This window comes from Gekko japonicus, unplaced genomic scaffold, assembly GCF_001447785.1.
Source record: "Gekko japonicus isolate JY-2015 unplaced genomic scaffold, Gekko_japonicus_V1.1 scaffold562, whole genome shotgun sequence".
Taxonomy (NCBI): Eukaryota; Metazoa; Chordata; class Lepidosauria; order Squamata; family Gekkonidae; genus Gekko; species Gekko japonicus.
Genome location: NW_015172569.1, coordinates 68,085 through 86,548, shown reverse-complemented (window position 1 = coordinate 86,548; position 18,464 = coordinate 68,085). Strand labels below are relative to the sequence as shown.

The 18,464-nt window shown below is 43.9% G+C and overlaps 1 protein-coding gene across 1 annotated transcript in view; it reads left to right on the top strand.

The window, feature by feature from the left end:
- TMEM65 (transmembrane protein 65) overlaps nt 1–4,353 on the top strand; it is a 38,794-nt gene extending 34,441 nt beyond the window's left edge. The window contains exon 7 of the mRNA XM_015421347.1: nt 639–4,353. Coding sequence (XP_015276833.1) covers nt 639–737 — 99 coding nt within the window. The 3' untranslated portion in view covers nt 738–4,353. The remainder of the gene's footprint in view (nt 1–638) is intronic.
- The last annotated feature ends 14,111 nt before the right edge of the window (nt 4,354–18,464 follow it).

The window sequence follows — 18,464 nt, the reverse complement described above, 5'->3', positions numbered from 1 at the left end:
CAGACTGCCAGCTAGTGAAGTGCAGTGTAAGGTAGCAATGTTCTAATCTGTAATTCAACTGGAAGAAACAAACAAACACACTACTAAGTTCTGTCTTGCATGCTTATGGCCACATAATACCATCTGTCTTGCTTAGCAGCTATAATGGCCTAGTAGGATCTGTAGATGAGTTTTGAGTTCACCCTCTGCGCCCAAATCAAATTGTAGAGGAAATCAAGTTTGTAAATGTGGGTCTTTGAACATTTACACATTTTGCAGCATTTTGGTAAGAAGGTGGCTTCAAGGAGGCAGAAGGGAGAACATGATTAGATGATGATGAGACAAGGGAAGGCACGCAGAGGATTTCTGAACACTCTTTTGCAGTTGCTACCTGTACTTTCACAGGTATTGGCTACCTCCATGATTGTAGGAATGTTCTGCTTCTATTTGAGAAAAGAGGCTATCAACAATGCAAATTACTTCCATGGTGACGTGGTAGAAGGACCTTGGAAATTTGAGTGTCTCATACACACATCACCTCTTTTGTGTGGAGGTGGGCAGGTGATCCCCATACTAAATCCCCATACTAGATCTTCAGCATCTGACCTGGCTAATGATTAACAACTCAACAATGACTGCTTTTTCCCTTCTCTTTTCAGGGTAAGGCCATTGGAGTGGCTATTGGCTGCCTTTTAGGAATGTTTCCATTGTTCTTCTTTAAAGATGACGAAGAAAAAAAACTGGAAGAGAAAAATTAACCTTTTTACAAATGCTTATAAAAATGTAAAATAATGTACCTCAGTTATACAGTTACGCTGTCAAAAATATTTAGGGTTTAGCAGACAGTAATGTTGTATAGAATGGGGAACAAAACCGCATGCTGTTTCATGGAAACACTAACTTATTGTGTGGCTTTGTCTTAGTACATCTTTTTATAAGGGTTTTTTCCTTTTTTAAAAATGTAAACTGTTGATTTGTGTTCTACCTACACTGGCCATTGACGTTGACCATTTTCCCTCTCTGCTGCGATCTTTGGCAAGTACTTATTACACTAATGGCCTACCATCCACGTACTGTATGGTTTTGGGGTTTGCATATTTCCTTAGCAATTGTCAAACGCATGACACAAGTTGCCGTCGCTGCTCATCAGACTTTCCGTTCCAGACTTTCAATGAAGTTGGGTGAAAGCGGGCTCCAGGACTTTATACCTTCGCTCTCCTGATGCTCTTAATTTTCCCTGGGCCACTGGCTTTGCAGCATGTGCCCAAAACAAGATCCAACTAAACAAAATATCGCTTGAAGTAGGGTTTTTTTTTGGCTAAGATATTTGTTGGAACAGTTAACTGTGGAGACTCTTCAGCTTCGTACAGATAAGTCACTATTTCAGGTGTCGCCTCTCTCAGAATTCCATAGCTAAGAATCATAATGGCACCATGGATCAAGGAATTGTAAAAGTTGATCTCATTTAGTAACGTACAAGCAAGGCAATTGGGAAATTGGAGTATGTCCAGTAGCTGGATTTGGGAACCTATGCAAAATATCTTGCTTCTTTGGCAACTCCTGGCAAAGTTTGCTCACTTGTCTTTCCTGTACTGAGCTCTGTCCCCCAATTTATATTTGCCACAAGGTTTTTGAAATTGGTGTTGATTGGGGAGTTTTTTCCGCCATCTTTCCCTGTCTTGTTTGGAAGGACAAGGAAATATGGCAGCAAAAACTCCCCAGTTGTTGCATTGTCCACTTTTTGCATTGCCCAGATCTTTTTATATATTGACTTGGAATCTGACCTCCATCAGCATAAAGATCCTCTGGTTTACTGAAGAGAGCTTGTGTTTGTGTATTGTGCTCACTTAAAGGTGAACGTGGAACATGTACAGCATAATGTGCTAGGCACTTAATTTAGATATGGTATAAGCGTTGGAGATAAGAGTGATATAAAATTGAGTCTTGAATTGATGGTGTGAAATAGGTTTCGGGTTCCATCTCCTGGGTGTTTCCTGCTTAAAGTAACAAACCTGCTTTAGGAACTCAAAGGATGATCTCGGTGACGTTCTTTCTGATACTTACTGGGGAAGAATGCTGGTCTGGATTTGTCTTGGGCATCTTTGTCTAAATTTGTCTACATCTGGATGAGTGGATCTCATTCGCAGAATGTAATTCGCACAAATAAACTTGTCTACTTTTCATTTATTAGGACATAAGGGTTTTCTTTCCTTATTGGTTTGCAGTCATATGCAGTGTTCAATAAATATCCAATGTAGCATTTATGTGGAACTTTTGTAGAACTGCTGTGCTGTGATTGATGACTGACCAAGTATCCACCTTTTTGAACATACAACTGACAATTAGCATAATTAGAACTGAATAATCTGGCTGTAAAGAAAAGGTAGGTCCTTCTGCTGCATGAACACATGAAGCTGTCTTGCACTGAGTCAGACCAATGGATGATCAAGGTCAGCATTATCTTCTCACATTGGTAGTACATCTCCAGGGTCTTGGGTCAAGGTCTTCCATATCACCTACCATGTACCTTTTAACTGGAGATGCATGGAATTGAACTTGGGATCAACTTTGTGCAAAGCAGATGCTCTACCACCAAGCCAAAATCCCCCTTTCATGTGTTGTATGACACTTTTAGTTTGGTATCCTAGGTTTTTCATCATATAGGCAGGCGTTACAGTATAAAACTATGGGGTTTTTCTTGTTCCTGTGAATGGGTGTTCAGTAGCTTCTCTTCCCCATCTGTCATGAGCATGTTGCCTTATGCGCTGTCACACTCGAGGTACAACGCACAGCAGGTCACACCGAAGCTGGTGGGACCTCTGAATAAGCACAATAAATTGACTGTTAATTCTGATTATGCTGTAGTTCAGCTTCAGAATGTTGGTTCTTGACCTGTGACTCCAACAAGTGGTACAAATGCTGTTGGTGCCCGATGTTGCCAACTGACCAAGGGAAAAGCTGGGTTGCCTTGTTCTTCATCTGTAGAGACCAGCAGGTGAAGCTTTCCATGGCACAGAGATGGGAGGTGTCCATCTGCTAGGATCTACACATCATGCTGCTGTTACAGTTTCAAGAGGTCATTCAAAAAACTGACATCCCAATGCGTACCTAGCAAAAGTATCTATTTAACAAGGTGGAGTATTTCAAACGTACTTTCGAGTTGACAGTATCAACATTTATTTACAAGTATAACAAACAGGGCTGAATTTCGATTATTTTAATCCCACAGTTCTAAATCAAAGGCATATTACAAGAGCTAAATAGCTTGGTGACAAAGTAACGTGCCTTAAGGATTATAAAACCGTTTTACTCCCCACCATCCCTCCAAGGAGCTCAGGGTGGCATACATGGGTCTCTCCCCTCCATTGTATCTTCACAACGACCCTTTGAGACAGGGTAGGCTGAGGGTCAGTGGCTGGCCTAAGGTAACCTAGTGAGTTTCATGGCAAGAGTAGGGATTTTAACCTGGGTGTCTGAAATCTTAGTCCAACAGGAACCATCATGCACACTGGTTCCTTGATCTTCTGCCCATGCCAACAGTTTATGCACATTTTCTGCCCCAGGCCATAAGGTGAACTGGAAAACACCCACCCTCTGCCCCTTCATTAGAATACCTTGTAGCGGAATATAACTCAATTTAGTAATACTTGGGGATAGTATACCTTTTCAGGGTCAAATTAGGTACTTGGTAGACCCAAAGAATCTGAGAATCAGAACGTCTAAAGTGGTGAATGGAAGGTTTGATCTGGGGTAGAGAAGTAGGAGGCACTGTAGACTTCACCTCAAACAACTTTTCAGCATTTTTTGTCTCCAGCCATATTTCTTTAGCGGTGTTTGTGTTCCAGGAGCACATTTTGCCGTTGATGAAAAAAAATGCACACTTCACCCAGGAATTTATGTTTTCCAATTTCAACAGATTGCCATATTAAGTGCTGAGTGTAGAATTATTTGAACTGCAACTTGTACCGAATCAACTTTCTCAGCTATAGATCTGCTTTATGTCTTTTTCAGAATTGTCTTAACGTCCCTAGTACATATTGTATTTGATACAAGGATACCCTATTATTTATTGCCTGGATATAGGTACAAGAAGTAGCTAGGACAAAACAACTTTACTTGTCTTGACAGATGGACTAGAACACTCATCCTAGTTTACACTTTGTTAAGTTGAGCACCAGAGCAAAAAACAGCCAAATGCCGTCATCTGCGATAGTTCTGATTTTTCAAAACACAGTATCAAGTCCCTTTTAGTAATGTTTTTTGGCCTGTGCATGTAAATTTGGTGAATTTTGTTAATGTATGTCAAACTATTGTACTGCAACCACTGTTTTTAACAAGAACATATAAAGAGAACGATCTTATAAAAACGAGCTTGTTTTTGTATTAATGTCTCCATTGAGCACAGCTATAAAGAATCATAGCAATCAGTATCAAAAGTGTATTTCTAAATGAGAATGCAGAAATTCAGGACTGTGGTAGGAGATACCAGCTGCAGTTCATAGAGCACAGCGTGAGGTCGGTCAACAAGAGAAGTTAGCCAGTACAGCATCAGCAGAATGTATTACGAAGAGAGTGTTAGGAACTGAAGGGGGGGGGGGAATGTAAAATTCTATGTGTCTGTGGTTCTTAATATATGGAACACAGTGATGGACGTTATCTGGGGGCGTGAGCTGACCTAAAAACAGGTTTAGGCTAAAAAGAAAATCATTTGACTCAGAAATGTAGTTGGGGAGTTGGGTTAAGGTGACATACAGAAAGTAGGGATCCTGTATTCATAACACATCTGCAGGATTGCGGAGTTATCTTGTAGGAGATAAAGTTATACCTGCTGTAATTCCTTCATTAGTATTATTGGGAAAGCTGCAGGAGCCTGGTACCCCTTCCTGTGGTGTCTTTGTCAGCAACACACATTGTGGTAATAATATTAAGTTGAATATTGAATTGTATGTGTTTGGTATATTAAAATGTGGAAACAGTTGCAGCGTAAAGTGTGGGGAGACCAATCGGCTTGTTTTAACAAGGATATATGGGATCATGTGCTCTGTGCTCACTTGAAAGATGTGCAAGTGGCAATGTGTGTGGCCATTTAATTGACTGCAATCCTAAGCACGCTTTTCTGGGAGTTAAGTCCCTTTGAAGAACTTGGGTCTTACTTCTGAGGAAGACCTGCTTAGGAGTGCTTCCATAGTCCTGTGGAAATGGTCTAAGATTCTCTTTGGCATCATAGTTTTCAGCACTTCACGACTGCTATGTACCTGCTTTACTTTGGCACACTTACAGCAGAAATGAATCCGTACAGTTATTTTGCATGACACACTGCCAAAGATGTTTCGCTCTTCTTCCTGAGGCTGTGTGATGTTTGAGACTTCTAAAAGATTGAAAGAGGCACATGGCAGTGTAGCAGATTGAAAATTTCAGTTTTTAATTGTGTTGGGGACGTCTTGGAAGGAGTTAACTGAAGCAGTGCCATTATTCTGTGAAGTACTAAGTAGGTCAATCTCCCATTCCTGTAACAAGTTCTCCCTGGTAGATTCAGGTGGATAGCCGTGTTGTACTGAACTAGCAGAATAAAGTTTGAGTCCAGTGGCACCTTTAAGTTTTGTTCTGAGTATAAGCTTTCATGTGCACACAAAGAATTCTGCATGCATATGAAAGCTTATACCCAGAATATTGATTTTGAGTTGGGAGTAAGTGAAGTGGCTAAGTCTGTGGATGACACTAAGTTGTTCAGGGTGGTGAGAACCAGGGAGGATTGTGAGGTGTTCCAGAGGGATCTGTTGAGGCTGGGCAAGTGGGCATCTGTTAGGGATGTCTGTGTACATACAGAGTTAATAAACACAGCGGAACACTTGTATTAGTTTTTTAAAAAGTACTTTACTAATGAGGGAGGGTAAACTGGGAGTTGAAATTAACAAAATAATACAGGAAAATCATCCTGTCTAGCTGCTCTATCCTACGTCTTTTGTTAGAGACTTCTAAACCTCCTGTGAGGACAAGCTAGAGAAGGACAAAGAGCAATAAAACTGAAACCCAATTCTTACTCTCTAGTCCACCCCCAAAGTATTGATTATCCAATCAGAGAATCCCAATGCTAACTAATTATGCATTTTGTCACCTTGCTCTGGTGGCAATGACATGCAGACTTGGTCATAGGGTCTCTAAAGTTAAAGTAGCTAAGACATCAGCATGCATAAACAAACAGTAAATTCTTTCATGACTACAGAGAACTTGTAGATCCCAGCAGCATCAACTTGGCAAATGAGGTTCAGTGTGGGCAAGTGCAAAGTAATGCACATTGGAGCCTAAAATCCTAACTATAAATGCACATTGATGCGGTCCAAACTGGTGGAGACTGACCAGCAGAGAGATCTTGGTGTCATGGCAGATAACTCATTGAAAATGTCGACTCAGTATGGGATGGCAATAAAAAAGGCAAATGCTATGCTAGAGATTATTAGGAATTGAAAACAAATCAGCCAGTATCATAATGCCCTTGTACAAAACAATAGTGTGGCCTCTTTTGGAATACTGTGTACATTTCTGGTCACTGCACCTCAAAAAAGATATAGCACTGGAAAAAGTGCAGAAAAGGGCAACTAAAATGATTAAGGGGATGGAACACTTTCCTTATTAAGAAAGGTTAAAGAGGTTAGGGCTCTTTAGCTTGGATAACCGACGACTGAGGGGTGTCATGATAGAGGTTTGCAAAATTATGTATGGGATAGGGAAAGGTAGAGAAAGAAGTACATTTCTCCTTTTCTCACAATACAAGAACTCATGGGCACTCAATGAAATTAATGATCAGCAAGCACAGAACAGATAAAAGGAAGTACTTCACCCAAAGACTGATTGATGTGGAATTCCCTGCCACAGGAAGTGGTGGCAGCTGCAAGCATGGACAGCTTCAAGAGGGGCTTAGCTAAACATGGAGCAGAGGTCCATCAGTGGCTATTAGCTGTAAGGTATAGATGAAACACTGGGGCAGTGATACTCTGTATTCTTGGTGCTTGGGGAGGCAACAGTGGGAAGGCTTCTGGAGTTCTGGCCCCACTGATGGACCTCCTGATGGCACCTCCTGATGGCACCTGGGTTTTGGCCACTGTGTGACACAGTTTGTTGCACTGGATGGGCCATTGGCCTGATCCATCATGGCTTCTCTTATGTTCTAAATAAAACTGTTGGCCTTAAAGGTGCCACTGGACTCGGATTTTGTTGAGTTTGTCTCTGAGTAACAAAAGCCTGCTTTGCATCAAGAGTTATGCATGTGCTGATGCCACTAACTTATGTGGGTTTAAAACTTTATACAAATTTATGGAGGACTAGGGTCTCAATGTTGACTTCTTGTATTCCTCTGAATTAATATTTAAAATTAAACTGCCAAAGCGAGAAAAATATCAGTTGATAACTCTAAATCTGATAATAGAAAATCCCAAGTTGACTGTTTATGTTACAAATCCCCACATCTTTGTATTTATCCCCTGGAGTCCTAATACTACTCAAAATTAAGAAAGCCTCAGATGGGCTTTCCTCCTTGTATAGAAATATTGATTTCTAAAAGTCTCCTGCCTTCTCCTACGATGTCTTTTGATAACATGCTGTGTCTTGTTTCCTGTTGCAAGCCAAATGGTGAGGCCAAATGGCCTCAATAGCCATGCCATAAACCCACATTCTTTCACACTTTCATGCCAAAAGCCAGACCTCATGGCTACACTTTCTAGCCCACTTGCGACCAGTCACGTACACAATGAAGTATCTGGAGTTTGGGTCAGCTGACTGCAGGCAGGGTCTCCAACCCTCCAGCCAATCCCACAAACCTGATGTCAGCAACCATGGCAACCAACAATTGGGCACACCCATGTCCACTCGCAATTGGCCGATGGCCACATCTAATTTGTGACTGGAATTGGGGTATAATTGTTTGATCCCTATGGGAGTGAGTCTCTTCTCCTCTTCTTGTTATCGAGTCTCTTGTTCTCTTAGCTCTGAGACTCTTGTTGCCTGTTTTATTGCACATGAAATGCTGTCTCTTGGAAAACAAAGAGTTGTTTTGTGAATTGGACCACCTGCTTGTACAAAGATGGGATTTCCCTTCAAAATCCCTTGGACTATCTTGGACTGATGAATACTCCTGACTGGGTAACTATGAATCATTAATGTTTAGTTAAGGCAAACAGCCCTAGACTTTGTTATTTTTGTAATCTCTGGTAGTCTATGCTAAGATCTGTACTGAATAAAGATCCTTCTTATTGCTAATTTGTCTCTGATGTTGTACCTGAACTCCAAGGCTAAATCTTGTAGCTAACCCTCACCACACATGCTACCTTGGTAAGAGTTTGCATCTCTGGATTGAGTTGCTAAGGTGTTCTGTCCCAGATGCCAACTAAGGGTTTGGAATCTCTTCCCTTAGGAGAAGCAGGGACTAGTGAAAAGAGGTTCTGGTGGCAAATTGTCTGGAAACCAGAGAGGGTATACACCATCTCGTGGTTTGTTGTTTAATGTACTGAAAAGTACAGGATTCCCTCTCATCCCTGGACTGGACTGGGTGAGCTAATCCTGTACACTCCTCCAGCATCAACCTGGCCCAGAAAAGCATTTTCTACTAAAGAGTTAACAAATGATTTTGATTTCTGGAAAAAAAAAATCCACTTAAAAGCTTATATAACTCATTGCCTTTTCTTATTAGGCAGATACAGTGCTTTTAAGCTCCCTTTTACAATGTCTCAGGAGAAAGATCTGGTAGCTGTTGAACGGGAGGGCTATGATTTATTGAATAGATTTCTCCAAGAACTTTGTGTATTGATTTAAATTACATATTGCATGTTTCGTCTGCCCTTCCTCCAAGGAACCTGGGGTAGTATACATGATTCTCGCCACTGTTCTATATTTTATCTTCATGATGACCCTGTGAGGTAAGTTAAATTAAGGGCATTGGCCCAAGATCACCCAGTGAGCTTAATGGCTGAGTAGTCGTTTGAACTTGGGTTTTCTCCTGTCTAGTCTGATATTAAAGTCCAACCACTATACCACACTTGACCCTCCAGCATTCAATGCAGATCCTTACTAGAACCAGAATATTTTGATCTGAGCCAAAACGTTCATTTAATGCTAGCATTTTCTTTACTCAGTCCTGAAAGGCGTTGATTTTTCTGTTTGCCTTCAGTACCTCCTGACATTCCTTGCATTGGCATTCTTATTCCTGTCTTCATTATCCGGCTGCTGTACCGTGTCCGATTGAATTACCAGTTTTGGCTTCTCCACATCTGCTTGTTATTGTATGCTGTAATCACCTATGGCTGTATCAGCAGTACGTTCCTGTAACAGGCTTAGAAGTATCACGACACACAAAAAGCTGTTCAGTGAGCTAGTACCGGCTTTTTCATGTACAGTTGTGTTAATAAAGCTGAATTCAGAAGCGATTTTAAAACGTAATGAACAGTGGCAGTTTAAATTGTGGATGTGGCCCAAAATGTTGCCTACTGATTCCCGAATTTTCAAAACTTTAATACCTGTGCATTTCCCCAGGCATAGTAATACGGTTACACAATTGACCCTGCAGATCACATACCCAACATATGGCTGTGCTTATTACCTTTATTAGGCGCGTTGTGAGAAGCGCAGTGACCGAAGGATTTTTAAAAAGGATCCTCCTTCCCAGGGCTCTTTTTGTAGAAAAAGCCCAGCAGGAACTCATTAGCATAATAGGCCACACCCAACAACAGGAACTCATTAGCATATTGGACCACACCCCTGACAGCACAGCTCATTAGCACTTTAGACCACACCCCCATGTTATCAGAAGTGTGGTTATCCAGGCACACCCACCTTTTGCTTGCTATTCTGTTTACCTTGTTTGTTGTCAAAACCCAGGGCCTTTTTTGTAGCAGGAACGCCTTTGCATGTTAGGCCACACACCCCTAATGCAGCCAATCCTCATGAGTTTCTGCTCTTGGGTGTGGCCTATTATGCTAATGAGTTCCTGCTGGGCGTGGCCAACTTGGGAGCCAGCCAGAACTCCGTTCCTGTGCGTTCCTGCCCCAAAAATAGCCCTGCTCCTTCCTATCCTGCTGGTGTTTAGTTTGCAGCTCTGAATTGTCAAGGGGGCTTCAGTAGTAACAGCTGCAGGTATCCTTTGCCAGAGATATGAACTCAATGGAATGAGCTTGTGTGGAATATATAGTTACCAGCGCATGATCACATGAATATGCCTTCTACTGAATCAGAACCTTGGTCCATCAAGGTCAGTATTGTCTACTCAAATCGGCAGAGGCTCTCCAGGGTCTCGGGCACAGAGGTCTTTCACATCACCTACTACTTCATCCTTTGAAATGGAAATGTCTCCCTTAACTGTATTTACTTGTCTTCTATTATACTGGTCTATGACTGTAATAAACTTGATTGAAATGGAGATGCTGGGGGGTTGAACCCGGGACCTTCCGCATGCCAAGCAGATGTTCTACCTCTGGATTACAGTTCGCTCTTTCCTCAGAACAACTTTTTCTAAAGGTAGTTGAATTTGGTGATTCCCAGTACAAATATTGTAAAGGTAAAAGATAAAGATTTCCCTTACTCGAAAGCTAGTCAAATCCGACTCTAGGGGGCGGTGCTCATCTCTGTTTCTGAGCCGAAGAGCCAGCGCTGTCTGAAGACGTTTCCATGGTCATGTGGGCAGCATGACTAAACGCTGAGGCGCATGGAACGCTGTTAACCTTCCCACCGAAGCAGTACCTATTTATCTACTGCTAGGTTGGCAGGAGCTGGGGCCAGAGATGGGAGCTCACTCCATCATGCGGCACTAGGTTCTCGAACTGCCAAGCTACCAACCTTCCAGTCTGCCTAAAATATTGTAGGCTGACAGTAAAGTCCAAGAATTAAAACTCTGTAATGCCTTGTATAATGACCAACCAAAACATTACAAACCAGTGTGTAAACTTTCGTGACACAGGCTGGAAATGTTCTGGGAAATATTAAAATTGAGCCATCAGATCTGTCAATTAAAAAGACCATGGAATCTTGCTCACAGGAGTTTCTTGTCCTCGGAGGAATCGATATAAATAAAAGGACTTGTCAGCCTGAGACATGCATAACTCCTCAGAAGCCTGGCTGCCAATGCCATTTGCAGCAGAAGCTAAGGTCTGTAGCAGGCCTAGGTAAAGGTTTCCCTTGCTCGAAAGCCAGTCGAATCCGACACTAGGGTTGCGGTGCTCATCTGTGTTTCTAACCCAAAGAGCCAGTGCTGTCCGAAGACATTTCCGTGGGCTAGGTAAAGGTAAAGGTTCCCTTGCTCGAAAGCCAGGCGAATCCGACACTAGGGTTGCGGTGCTCATCTCCGTTTCAAAGCCGAAGAGCCAGCGCTGTCCAAAGACATTTCCATGGTCATGTGGCCGGCATGACTAAACACTGTTACCTTCCCACCGAAGTGGTACCTATTTATCTACTTGCAATTTCTTGCTTTCGAACTGCTAGGTTGGCAGGAGCTGGAACTAGAGACAGGAGCTCACCCAGTCTTGCGGCACCCGGGTCTTGAACTGCTGAACTACCGACCTTCCACAGCCTGCAGTTCAGCGTCTTAACCACTTGAGCCACCGCAGCTCCTTCCGTGGGCTACCTCAACCTACCTCAACCAAAAAGAAAGCTAGGCGTCCAAGAACTGGCCACAAGGTTCAGGATAATCGTGGGAGTTGCTGTGCCAAATATGAAAGGAATTGTAGCATCCTGGTCTGTGCAGCCCCTAAAAACCCCTTCCCCTTTGTGTTTTTGTATTGGAAGCTTGGGCAATCTGTGGCAGCAATGACTTGTTGGAAAATAAAGCAAAGAGGCTTAAAATGGGTGGCCAGCTTCAGGACGATATCAGAGCACACGTGGTTAGAATGTCAGACCAGGATCGAGGAAATCCAGGATGGAACCTCCACCTTGCCTCGGAAAGTTGCCGGAGGGCTTTGGGGGCCAGTGCCACCTTTTCATCCAGACCTACCTCACAGGGTTGTGAGTAAAAAATGGAATAGAGGAGGACAGCGTAGGCCACTTTTGTTTCCCTTTTGGCGACAATGGTGGAGTGTCATTGTTTACAAGTCTAATTGTGGCTACAGTTTGCAAAAAAAAAAGGAATTATTACTCTTGCTGTTGCTTTCTCCAGTATTACTGCAGTGCTGTTGGCAGGAGGCAAAAGTGTTCATTCACTGCCATTACCTATGGCAAGCACATGGAGCTATAGGGTTGGTGGGCAGAGCAAGCAGAGATAGAGCCCCTAGTAGGTAACGCAAGTTTTGGTTTACATCGTGCCTCTGTATGTGCACGAATCTCTAGTTTTGTCACTATAAGGATTAGTCTGGTTTCTGTTTGGTGTAGTGGTTTAGTGTAGTGGTTAAGTGTGCAGACTCTAATCTGGGAGAACCGGGTTTGATTCCCCCCTTTTCCACTTGCACCTGCTGATGTGACCTTGGGTCAGTCACAAGCTCTGGCACAGCTGTCCTTGGAAAAAGAGCAGTTTGTGTCAGAGTTCTCTCAGCCCCACCCACCTTACAGGGTGTCTGTTGTGGGGAGGGGAGGGGAAAGGAGTTTGTAAGCCGCTCTGAGACTCCGAGTAAAGGGCGGGGTATAAATCCAATCTCTTCTTCTTCTTCATGCTTTCTTAAGAGGTCTCTGTCTTCTGTTTGGTGTTGAAGAGACATTTGGCTTTGATATTAAAGAGACATTTGGCTTTTATATTCTCAAATGGATGCTGCCTTTCCCCCCATCTCAAAAGTCTCTGGTACAAACCCCTGACATCCAGCGCCATCCTGGGAAACACCCTTCTCTATTCTGTTGGACAAGCTTCCTTACCAAAGACCTTTCCATCATGTCCTGAGACATTTTTTCTCTCCACTTTTCCTTATCCCTTCCAGCTTACTAACTATCTTGTGAGAAGTTGGTTGCCCTAATAAGAGTGATTAACATTTGGGTTGGGGCTTAAAATTATAATAAAACCCCCTTGGGCTCCAGCCCCAAAATGCTTTTAAATGACTTAAAAGGCCTTGAAACATTTGGAAGGTTTTAGCCCGGGCCCTCTCAAAGAAAGCAAGTCCCCTCGAGTCGTGGGTGGCCCTCTGAAATAAGTTTCCGTTCATTTCCGCAGGGTCTGCACCTTCTGTCCCACCCTGTTTTTCACTTCGTTACTTTTCTCGAAACTCCCTGGTGCTCGGCCTTTTGTTTTAGGTTCGTCGCCGTAGGAAAAACGGAAATCGACTTCACCAAAGTTAAGGCGGCTGGTGACTAGCGGGGTGGTATTTTCTCATTCTTCACAGCATGTCCTTCTCTTATGCATGTCACAAACGAAGTGTCCTTCTGCTCTTCTGTGGGGTGGTGACGGGAAGATCCATCATCCTAGGTCATGTCATGATGGGAAAGGAGAAGTCATCCATCCTCCCCACCCCTTGTGGCTTATTCCTCCACAGCTGACATGCCGGTGGCAATGCAAGTCATAGTCATGTGGACATGTACATCTGTTTGTGTGCCTGCTGTGACTCTACATTGGGCGCCCTTTCCCTCTCTATGTCACTTACGCTTTGGGGGAAAGCAGCAAGGTATTCCCAGCCTGAACGCTGGCGGAAGGTGTGACCCCCTTGTGCCATCAGACTTGACAGGGACCGCAGAGCTCTTGGTTTGTTACGAGAAAAGCTGCAGTTTGCATCAGAGGCAGAGAGGGAGGGAATGGATTTAACCCTTCAACCCCTGCAAGCATCACTAACCAGAACCAGAGCAGGATTTGAGTCCAGTAGCACCTTACAGACCAACACGATGTCCAAGGTATAAGCGTCTGGGAGGCAAAGCTCCCTTTGTCCGGCATCTACTGCAGAGCAACACAGCTATTCAGCTGAAACTAACCAGAACCAGTTAGATTCAAGTGCCATAGCACCTTAGAGACCAAGGGAAGTTCCAGGCATGGAGACCAACAAGAACTTCAAGGTATAAGTTTGAAGAGTCAGAGCTCCTTTTGTCAAAAGTGTAGACATGGAGACCTATGAGTCCTTTCGTGGCACCTTAGAGACCAAGGAGAGTTCCAGGGCATGGAGACCAACAAGAACGTCAAGGTATAAGTTTCAAGAGTCAGAGCTCCTTTTGTCAAATGTGTAGACATGGAGACCTATGAGTCCTTTTATTCTAGTCAGAAGGTGGGAGGGGTGCTGTAAAGGATGCTTGTAAAGGACACAGAGGTACTATGCATCTCTAAGGTGCTGCTGGTGGTAGAAAGGGCCGTCAAGTCACAGCCGACTTATGGCTAGGGTTGCCGGGTCCCCCCCAGCCACCAGCAAAGGATGGGGGAGGTAGGGTTGGGAAACGCCTGGAGATTTGGGGGCCGAGCCTGGGGAGGACAGGGCCCTCAGTGGGGTACAGTGCCATAGAACCCACCCTCCAAAGCAACCATTTCCTCCAGGGGAACTGATCACTGTAGTAGGTCCCACCGGGAGGCTGGCATCCCGACCAAGTTAAGGCAACTCTGTAGGGTTTTCAAGGCCAGAGGAGGCCAGAAGTGGTTTGCCATCGCCTGCCTCCACGTCACAGATTTGGTATTTGGTCAGCTCCCATCCAAATACTGGCCAGGGCTGCCCCTGCTGAGCCTTTTTTTAAAACAGCACTTTATTAAATACGAAAATATAGCATTACGACCAATCAACGGTAGTAGAATAAACCGGAAGTCATAACATTTAACCACAAAACTCACAAAATGTTTCTTATGACTATAAACAAAACATAACAAGAAGACCTGCTTAGCTTTTGAGATCTGACGAGATCAGGCTAGTCTGAGCAATCCAGACCAGGGTCTCTGTGGTGCTGATGAATTCAAATTTTAACTCTTTTGCTACCGACCGACAGAACTAACCAGAGCCAGGCTCCCTGTGCTGCTTGTTTTAAAGGGAAAAGGTGTGTCCTTTCAAAACTTGTTTTCCCTTTAAAAATGCTAACAACAAGGGAAACCAAGTTTTGATGACTAAAATGAATAACAACAACCAGCAGATCAAGCTTGTAATCTGGAGGCGCATGTGTGCTTGTTCTCTTCTTAAGACCCTTTCTGGTATCTAAATGTGTTACGAAGGATGCAGCTCACCTGTTGATACTGGACTTATCCTGTATCTGTTAAGGAAAGAGGAGGGGCTGGGCCCACTTACCTGTTCCCTCTTGCCTTTCTGTTTCCTCCCCACTGGCCAATATGCTTGTCAGAACTACTGCTGAGAAATCTGTTGTTCATGCCAAGGCACAGGCACGGGCCTGGCCCTCCGATTTTAAAGAACACGCAGGTGCATGGTGGGGAGCAGCTGAAGGCCCCCACCAAGGTGCCATCACCACAAAGCCACTGTCTCTTCTGGCTGCCTACCTCACGACAGTAAATGGGGGCACTCACAACAAGGCTTCTGTGGCAGGTTCATATGACAGAAGGTGGTCCTAAAAGTACCGAGGTCCCAATACATTTAGGGTGCTGAAGATTTATCACCAGCATTTTGAATGGCACTCAGGAATGTAGTAGCGGCCCACACGGAACCTTCAAAACTGGCTGGATACGTTCTCATCGTTGGAGTGTACAACTCAGCATGCCTGGACATTGGGGGCCGCTACATCACTCTACGTGTGTATAGGTGTTATCTCCTTGAATAGGATGCCACTCTTTGTCTTAAACTGGGAGTTGCCCACTGGCTGCTCTTCTCTCTCCCTTTGTCCTCTCACTCTGTGCACATGGCCTTCCATGGAGCCACATGTCTCTGCAGGTCTCTCCTGTAGAGACAGTGCCCTCATACTCCTATACACATGATGCCGGACAAGCTGGCCATTTGTGACAGGGAAAGCACTCTTTAGATTAGGCATCTTTCTCTTCTTTTGACTGCAGCGTGAATGTGAACTGGATCTACTTGAATAAATGCAAGTTTACCTTTTTTGCAGTACGCTTCTTGGGAGATTTATTTACTGCATTCAGGATCATGCTTATATGACTGGACAAACTCTGCTATGTTAACCACATATCCCAGTGCTCATACGGATGTGCTAGCCGCTTTGCTGCAGCATTTGACATCAACTGAATAATTTATTTTGTTCATTTAGAAAAATGTTAGGCCACCTCTGCAGGGAACCTGCCCGAGGCAGCTTACAAAATAAAGCATCATAAAAACGTTTAACATTGATAATTAACACTCAACATTTTCGTTAGAGCTCCAGTCTTCAAAGGCAGCCCATGGAGAATGCACTGCAGTCATCAAGTCTAGAGGTCATTAACACATTGGTCAATCATGCTTTTCCAGGAATGAACGCTGAACCAACCAGAGCTGGCTAAAACACTGTAACGCCACAGATGAGGCCCCGAAGCTACACATCTGATCTCAGTTGTGGGAGTTCAACCCCATCCAAAACAGGCTGACTCCTCATTCCCCGGTTAACATTATTATTATGACCCAACAGCACCTCATTCTTACACATGAAGCTGCCCTATACTGAATCAAGCCGTTGGTCCATCAAGGTCAGTACTGTCTTCTTGGACTGGCAGCAGCTCTCCAGGGTCTCAGGTAGAGGTCTTTTATATCATATACTACCTGAGCCATTCAACTGGAGATGCCGGGGTTTGAACCTGGAACCTTCTGCATGCCAAGCAGATGCTCTTCCACTGAACCGCAGCTTCCCCCCCACCTGGACCGAGTTTCAGTTGTGTTTACTTAGAATATTTTAAATGCTCCCTTTCCACCCAATTCAGGGTCCTCTTGGGGGAAAGTTACTCTCCTTTGTCTAGCTATTACTGCCTCCAGGTGCCTCTCCAGGATGCCTGCTACCTCACTGGCCTGCAAAAAGGAGAAGAGCCAGGTCTCATCAGCATACTGGTAACCCCTTATTCTGGATCCCCGGATGACTTCTTCTGTATCAATTTTGTTTTCTTTCACAACACTGAACACAATTTTCATAGTGTGCTGACAAGGAAGGCAGCTTGTCATCTTCCTAGACGCTTATAGTGAAGATGTCACCGCTCCTGGGCTTTGCTAGAGAGAATTGCAGTCTCGGAAGTGCGAACTACGTTAATGGCTGCTTAGCAGCAAACCTGTTGGGAGGTACCGTACGGCATTCTTGTGAATGTGTATAACCTCCTTTTGATCCTTCTATTTACAACTCTGTTAACCAGATTTACTGGTATGTTCCAGCTGCCGTTTTTCTTTCGGGTGAAACTCAGTGCTAGAACTGCAGAAAAGAGCAAGAGTCCAATAGCACCTGAAAGACTAACAAGATTTGTGGCATGGTATGAGTTTTCGTGAGTAACTGCTTGCTTCAGATACCATGGGACGTGGCCTTCAGAAACACACTTGTGCCTCTCAGTAATGTCCCAGCAAAGTTAACACAATAATGGAAGAAATTGCTGTTAGGTTCACACAATAGCACTGTATAGACAAAAATGAATAAATAAACTTGTTGAGATGATGTTCAATGATGTTTGTAATTTCTATATTTTCAGGACAAAGGACGTCTGACACTGAAGATAGGTGATACGAACATCTCGAGTGGTAGTTCGTTTCGAGACACAACTCTTTTTCAACCACAATTCAGATTCTCTGGTTGTCTTTTTGTGTACAGAGGTAGTATCAATCTTTTCCAACAACAGTTCCAACAGCACATAGGCTAACAAGTTTATAATACAGCACGCAGGCTTACTAGTTTTCAGTCCGGACAACAAGTCTTCCATTATTGTTGTATCTTTAAATTGCTGGTCCCCTTTGTAGATTTACCAGCAAAGTTAACAGCATTGCTGGATTAGGACAATCCTTTTTTTTAATTAGCCTAGATTCCCACAAACAGGGCATAAAGATAATAGCCCTCCCTGCTCTTCTCCCTCCCTACCAAACCTGGTTTGAGAGGAGTATGAAGGTTTTACGTCGCTTTCATGGCTTATTGCTGGAGGATAGGTCTGTCTTCTCCCTGTTTGTGGTCAAACTCCACACCATATTGTATTACAGTTCTGTAGTATGAACATCTGGAGCAGTTCCAAGCAAAGTTATGGGTCTCTCTCTCTCTCTCTCTCTCCTGGAGCAGTTCCAAGCAAAGTTATGGGTCTCTCTCTCTGTCGAAGCTGAAACAAGGCAAGCTGTTACAATGGACGCCGGTGAGCTTCATTCTCTCCCCTTATTTTGAACAAAGTCCCCAGGCTTCCCAAGTACTTACCGTGATTTGGAGGGGGACATAGACATCTTCGCAAGATCATTCCCGCGGGGACAGCAGACGCGCTGCACCATGCCGTCGCCAGGAAGTGACGCCGGGCGACGCTCTGGCAATGGGGCTGGAAACTCGATGGTACCATAAAGTTTTCAGCCCCATTGCCAGAGCGGGCGTCTGAGTAAGCGATCCTAGAATGAAGCTCGGAGGCTGATATTTGCTGACTGGGTTTGAGTATCGTGAAACGTCCCAGCTGGGAAAGTGCCGTCATTGATTATTTCAGCGTACAAATGGGATAGGCATGGGAGATGAAATTAATTGGTTATGTACAA